The sequence below is a fragment of the Harmonia axyridis genome, chromosome 3, assembly GCF_914767665.1.
Source record: "Harmonia axyridis chromosome 3, icHarAxyr1.1, whole genome shotgun sequence".
Classification (NCBI taxonomy): Eukaryota; Metazoa; Arthropoda; class Insecta; order Coleoptera; family Coccinellidae; genus Harmonia; species Harmonia axyridis.
In genome coordinates, this window is record NC_059503.1 from 29,672,060 (window position 1) to 29,679,544 (window position 7,485).

At 33.0% G+C, this 7,485-nt stretch overlaps 1 protein-coding gene across 1 annotated transcript; it reads right to left on the reverse strand.

The window, feature by feature from the left end:
* Positions 1-2,253: 2,253 nt before the first annotated feature.
* Positions 2,254-3,734, reverse strand: LOC123676694. The gene is made up of 4 exons (XM_045612819.1): positions 3,567-3,734; positions 3,330-3,494; positions 3,210-3,278; positions 2,254-2,372 (listed from the first exon to the last, which is right to left on the reverse strand). Exons 2-4 carry the CDS (start codon positions 3,465-3,467, stop codon positions 2,274-2,276), a joined length of 306 nt encoding a protein of 101 aa, XP_045468775.1. The 5' UTR covers positions 3,468-3,494; positions 3,567-3,734; the 3' UTR covers positions 2,254-2,273.
* Positions 3,735-7,485: the final 3,751 nt, after the last annotated feature.

The following is a 7,485-nucleotide window of genomic DNA, read 5'->3' on the forward strand; positions in this document are numbered from 1 at the left end:
CGAGTGCTTTTTTCAAGAGATTTGATTCGAAATTATTTTGCTCTATTTCATTAGAGAATGCATTTTTGAAGTGAAGAATCATGGAAATAATATTTCATAGAAATTCATTTCTCGAAATCCAACATATTATCATGATATTGAAATTATACAGACTGTTCTCAAATTCGAGGTACAAAAGTTCTATAGACATGGACCCTTAAAAGCTTTGTTTTCGAGATGCAGGCTGTGAACGTTTAATTTTTGTTTTGTTTTTTCTCATAGCAAAATTCCTACACAATATGTTCAACTCAAATTTGTCTATGATTTTCAAATTTGAAGTTTGAATAATGTGATATAATAATTTCGAATGCAAATCGAGTGCTTTTTTCAAGAGATTTGATTCGAAATTATTTTGCTCTATTTCATTAGAGAATGCATTTTTGAAGTGAAGAATCATGGAAATAATATTTCATAGAAATTCATTTCTCGAAATCCAACATATTATCATGATATTGAAATTATACAGACTGTTCTCAAATTCGAAGTACAAAAGTTCTATAGACATGGACCCTCAAAAGCTTTGTTTTCGATGCAGGCTGTTAACGTTTAATTTTTGTTTTGTTTTTTCTCATAGCAACATTCCTACACAATATGTTCAACTCAAATTTGTCTTTGTTTTTCAAATTTGAAGTTTGAATAATGTGATATAATAATTTCGAATGCAAATCGAGAGCTTTTTCAAAGAAATTTGATTCAAAATTATTTTGCTCTATTTCATTAGAGAATGCATTTTTGAAGTGAAGAATCATGGAAATAATATTTCATAAAAATTCATTTCTCGAAATCCAACATATTATCATGATATTGAAATTATACAGACTGTTCTCAAATTCGAGGTACAAAAGTTCTATAGACATGGACCCTCAAACGCTTTGTTTTCGAGATGCAGGCTGTGAACGTTTAATTTTTGTTTTGTTTTTTCTCATGGCAACATTCCTACACAATATGTTCAACTCAAATTTGTCTTTGATTTTCAAATTTGAAGTTTGAATAATGTGATATAATAATTTCGAATGCAAATCGAGAGCTTTATTCAAGAGATTTGATTCGAAATTTATTTGCTCTATTTCATTGAAGAATGCATTTTTGAAGTGAAGAATCATGGAAATAATATTTCATAAAAATTCATTTCTCGAAATTAAACATATTATCATGATATTGAAATTATACAGACTGTTCTCAAATTCGAGGTACAAAAGTTCTATAGACATGGACCCTCAAAAGCTTTGTTTTCGAGATGTAGGCTGTTAACGTTTAATTTTTGTTTTGTTTTTTCTTATGGCAACATTCCTACACAATATGTTCAACTCAAATTTGTCTTTGATTTTCAAATTTGAAGTTTGATTAATGTGATATAATAATTTCGAATGCAAATATCATCCTGTAGGGTGATATTTTTTTGGAAGCGTTCCCGCTTCTTTCTGCTAGACCTTTTTTTTGGTGGGGCACTGGTGATTCAGAAAAAAGTAAAAAAAAAAACTGTGGTCCAGTACTACCCTTCTTCGTTTTTTGTAGTTTTGTTGTATCTGCTACTGATTTCGTGAAGTAGATTCCAAATAGTTCCCAAGTAACCTTCAGGAAAATCCAAATTATTATAAATCCAGTTAGTAACTTTCGATGAATAAATAAATTATAAGTTTCTGTACTTATTCACCCAATCTATAGCAAAGCAGAATAAAGATTCGATAAACTGGTATAATCGTCATAAAAAAGTAAAGCTACAAAAGACACCCTGTATCTCAAAAATGAAGCGTTTGCTCGTGTTCATAGGACATTTTTTCTTAAAATTATCCAATTAGTCTCTCATTGACCTTTGTATCTCCAATTTAGGAAAACTTTGTATATTGCTGCGATGATACTGAATGCAATATTTCTTACCGCAGTCCTAGCACTTATAATTTCGGATATCTGAATTTTTGAATTGATTATTTTCTTAGCCTTCACTCAAAGCTTAAGGTCAAGTCCACAGTCCACCGTAATTCGATTTTTTCTGATTTATTAACCGTTTTTTCGATGAATTAAGATATTCTGAGAGGAAATAATGAACAAAGGAGAAATATTTGCTGCGTTTCTTCTTAGTGATTTTTCTGATAGTTTCGAATACCTACATCATACTTCATTCTCCTCTGAACTATAAAACCATATTTACATTTGAGATAATAGCTAATTACAAATATTATGAGCTATATTTCACGATAAGGAACATTCAAACTGAAAAATAGTTCTTATTGTTGTTAACTTACTGCAGCATAGATTGTCCTTTGAAGGGGTATCATATCCACAGAATTGAATTCTATGTTCCACATTTGGTATTGCGTAGTAAACAGTTCAGTCTGAAAATTAAGTAGGTACAGGGTGTATCACCTAAGCTGGTCTCTGGATTTTGTGGCTTATTTCTCAAGCTAAATTGAAAAGTGACTAATCAGTATGATAGTATTTTTCACGGGCTATCCAAATATGTGGTTGAAAGAGCTATCCAATCAAGGCATGGAAAAATATTGAGGAAAAACCGTTTTTAAAGAAAAAAAAATGTTTTGCAAATTTGACTGGTTTTTAGAATAAGGTCTAGAGACAATTCCTCATCAATTGTATCTTCATTTAAACTTCCGGTTTTCTAGATAACGATTTTTTTTCACAGAATATACTTCATAATATTTTTTCATATTTTCTGAATGCTCAATTGAGAGCTTTGAATGAAAATTCGGGCTTTATATTTTATTTTTTATCATATAATCCAGATTGAAAACTTCAAAATTTGACAACATGGATATATTTTCCGAATATGGAATCTCAATTTACTCGGGTTGATTTTGAATGGAATAGCTCGATTGAGCATTCATAACTATGAGTATATTTTGCAAAAGAAATGTTCTTGTTTTCTAGCAAATCGGAAGTTCAAATGAAGAAAAAATTGATGAGAAATTGTCTGAGACATCTTGAAAACCAGTCAAATTTTCAAAAAAAATGTTTTTCCTCGGTAACTTTGTATGTCTTGGTTCGATAGTTTTTCCAACAACATATTTGGATAGGCTGTGAAAAAAACTGTCATTGTGATGGGTCACTTTTTAATATTGCTTGAAGGATGAGCCACAAAATCCAGTGACCCGCTGATGTGAAACACCTTGTACGTAATTTTTGAACTTTATCCAACACTGAATCATAAGTTATACCTGTTTCCTCAACTGTCCATCTTTGGCTTGTTTCATCAGTTGAATAATCAAGAATTTCGTTTTTGCATGCTGCGAAAAAAAAGATTGAAACTTTAATCAATTATTTTGTGTTCGTCAAACCTCAGAAAGTACTCCATGAATTGGTTCTATCAAAAGAAACAGTTGTGAGGTTCTTAATGTCATCCATATGACCAACATCCATTGGTCCATAATTATGGTTGGCTCTCTTGCTATTAGAATCCAAGGGTTTATTAGCATTTCAAAGATGAAATTGATCAGTATGAGCTGAAGAAAATTTCGAATCGATTTGATGGCTTTTTTGATTCAGAAAAATTAGATACGATCAAAAATTCTTACCAGGATTGGATAATCGAAGAACTTATTAATGGAGTTGACACATAAATAAATTTGCTCGTGAACAGTTATCAAACGGTTTAGTTGTTGTAGGTGGGAATCTTTAAGGAGAAAAATAGAGATAGAGGAGAAATTTTCACTTCAATCTGATATATACACTATACATGGTGTCTCCAAATTAGACGTGCTAGTATACTCATTTGCTGTCGTTTGAGCCCTATTTAGTGATAACCAGAAACCAATAGTTTACGAGATATTTGAGTTTTTTTAATTTTAAGAAGATAACTTACTTCATTTTTCTTCAATTATTTCTACGCTGACCAAATTTGATTAAAATTTTGGATTATTTTCGTGGCCAGCGAGAAGTCCGGATCTAACAACGTTAGACTAGACGAAGCATTTGAAAGTAAATCTCAGGCAGGAAAGTAACAATTGGAGAAATAAGAAAAAGAACACGTGCTTGTATAAGGAATGATGGAAGTCATTTCAAACATATAAATCAAATAATTTGACAACTTTGTGTCTAATCCTTCACAATAATATATCTGTATGATATATTTAGTTTATTTTGTCTTGGAATATATTCCAATTCTTAAAATGACAAATTTCTTACTTGCAATTTTGTTGAGGTGGATGTACACGTGGTAAGTTTGTAAATTTAATAATTTAGTTGAACTATAAGGCACTGAGGAGGAAAAATTGTATTATTAAATACAAAAATTCCGAAACGTACGTCTGTCTTTATGTTAATTTAGTTGTTCAATTTATTAACCGTTTGCTCAATTTGTACAGTTTCAGTCATTTTGAATTTCTTTTTTTGGTCGATTATTAAATTTGTCATTTTTAGAATTGGCATATATTCCAAGACAAAATAAACTAAATATATCATACAGATATATTATTGTGAAGGATTAGACACAAAGTTGTCAAATTATTTGATTTATATTGAATATCCTTTATCAAGAAGACTCATTAAACTTTTATAATTTCAAACATAATTTATAAATACATTTTTTACAGAAATTCTGAGTTTAATTGCAATGAAAAAATATTTAATTCATAAATTTTCTTTCTTTGCTCCTTTCCCCTTTTAAATCAAAATCTTCTAAAACAAAACTAGTGCATGCATTCTAACGAAAACTTTTTTAGGAAATAAAGAAGGAATTTGGCAAGTTATTAAAATAATTTGCTGGCAAATTTTCATGAGAAACTTACTATTCTATTCTTCATGTGCCAACTTTCAAATGAAACTTATTCTTATTCAACATCTAATACAACATAATTTTGCCTTTTTCATACACATCATAATATCATCTGATGAAAATGATCAAAAATTCAAATCAAACTTGGTCATCTTAGAACAAATTGGCAGAAAATGATATAACGTCAGAAATTTTTCAAAAACACAAGAACTCAAATAATATGGAAACTGTTGATTTTCGTTTATCAATAAATATGTCTCAATCGACAGCAAATGATCGATACTAACACATCCTTCAAGGTTGACGTCTACATTGGAAAAACCCTGTATATTCTATTTATAGCTCTCAACTAAATTTTCTCTGATTATGATTGATTAATAATTGAATTATGTAAAGAGACATTCTCCAAAACCTTGCTTGTGACTCTTGTGAGTTGTGAGAACAAGTGAGGTTACTTTCTGTACAAGTACAATGACTACGGTACATTGAAGCTTCGATCTCTATTCCTAACACACCTTTTTCTAAAACAGTGGAATCCTAATGGACGTTCTACCTTATCCACTGCTGTTTGGAATATACCAGTCATGGACTCCTTTATCCCGATATGAAAGGGGTTAACTAACGGGAATTGGGAGTGCCTATCATCTTTCGTGGCCTTTTAGAAAGGCCTGAAAGGCTGAATAGACATTTAGGTGGAGATTGAGTAGTACAGTGCACCATTCACTGATGCTCGTATTCAATTTAAAGTGTGCAACAAGTGCTTCGAGTAGTGGAACAAATCACGGATGGATATAACCGCAAACAAGTCACAGGGGATGTGTTCTTGGATGTAGCCAAAGTGTTTGATAAAGTATGGCACAAAGGACTGCTATACAAACTGCTTGCGGCAGGTTTCCCACTATCCATGGTCCAACTTTTAGCTTCTAACCTTCATTCTTGCAAGTTTAGAGCCAGAGTTGAAGGAGTATTGTCTTCAGAGAGGTCTCTTTCAGGCGGAGTTCCGCAAGGATCTCTGCTGTCTCCAATATTGTTCACAATATTGTATGTATCCGACAAGCTAAAAAAGAAGAAAACCTCCATGGCACTGTACGCTGACGACACCGCCATTCTTGATAGTTCTTGGTGTCCCAAAATGGCAACGAGGTACCTACAAGAAGCCATCTACACACTTCTTGGTTTGCTCGATGGAGAATTGGAGTACCTACACCCTGAGAAGAGCGAAGCCGTTCTTTTCAGCCGAATGAAAAAAGATCCCCAAGGACACGTCGTAATGTTCGGTAGGAGGATCGAATGGAAAAACGAGGTCAAGTATCTGGGAATGTTACTTGACAAAAAGCTCACTTGGAATCAACACGTCATATCAGCTATAACGAAGGAAAAGACAGCAGCGGCAGCGTTGCAATCGCTGCTTCGTAAAAGCAGCAAGATGTCGCTTTCCAACAAGCTTCTTCTAAATACAGGTCCACCATTCGGCCGGTCATGTCTAACGCATGTCCGGCTTGGGGATACGCCTCAAAGATCCATCTGTAGAGACTTCAAGTCATGCAGAATACGATCCTGAGACGTACGGATACATGAAGACCTACAAATACCATTCCTAGACGACCATCTAAAAGATCTGAGCGTGAAGACCTTAGTAAAATGGAAAATCACGCAAACCCTGTTATAAGGAAGGCTAGCGACTATGATGAACAAGCTCCTAGGAAATACAAAAGACCGAAGATGGCACTTCCCTAGGAAGTGTGTGTTAAAGTCAAACTCTTACTGGCACAGAGATTGTGTAATGATTACACAAACTTTCTGAGTGGCATATTGCCATCTGCTAGAGCAGAGCGAAATAGCTCACTAGAGGAGAATTATATTGCGATTGAGCAGTAAAAGGCTAATAGCCTGACTGCAAAAGAGAAAGAAGTTTCAAGTTTCAAGCTTTCGACGCTTGTATCTGGTGGAAGAATCGTTGAAGTGCCATGTTCCTCTGATTAATCAGATGCACGATTCTATCTTCATAAAGTATATAACCTTTGATCAAACAATGGAAATTTTGTTTTGAGACTAGAGGGCTAGATTTTTTCAACGTGATTATGATATAAGTTGGTAATAGTCCATCGAAGTTTGCATGAATTTTCATCGTATACATTTACTATCTCATTTTAAAGGTCACACTTTCCATTGGTACGATTAGTAAATACAGAATACCTACTGAATACTGTAATAATAATAGTTTATTAAACATAAACATTGATCGCAGAGGCAAGAGCCTGTACGCGATTAATGTGATTTGTTGAAAAATGTGCTTGAGTTTGAAATATAAGACGTTTTCAAGGTTGAGTGTTCATGAAAAACAGGAAATTGATTATAATGGACGACCTACTACGAAATTTCTCCTATTTCATAAATAGAAAACTAATGAACAATATTCAATTTGCTCTGCAGCATTGTTTCTAAAAACTAGCAACAAGCCGCCACTACTAAGTACATAAAATTTCGGACCTTGACCATAAAATTGAGAATATTTATCCTTCATCTTCGGTTCCATTCCATCGCAGATACCATTTATGTGAGCCCCATGAAAAAAATTCCTCTCATCAGTTCCTCTAAAATTCTCTCTTTCTTGAAATTTTATCTCCAGTTTGATTTTCCGGTTCATCGACCTCATCCTACTCTTAACTGATCGAATGATGTTCCAGTATGCCATCTGCTGAGTTACGGTTACTGTATAG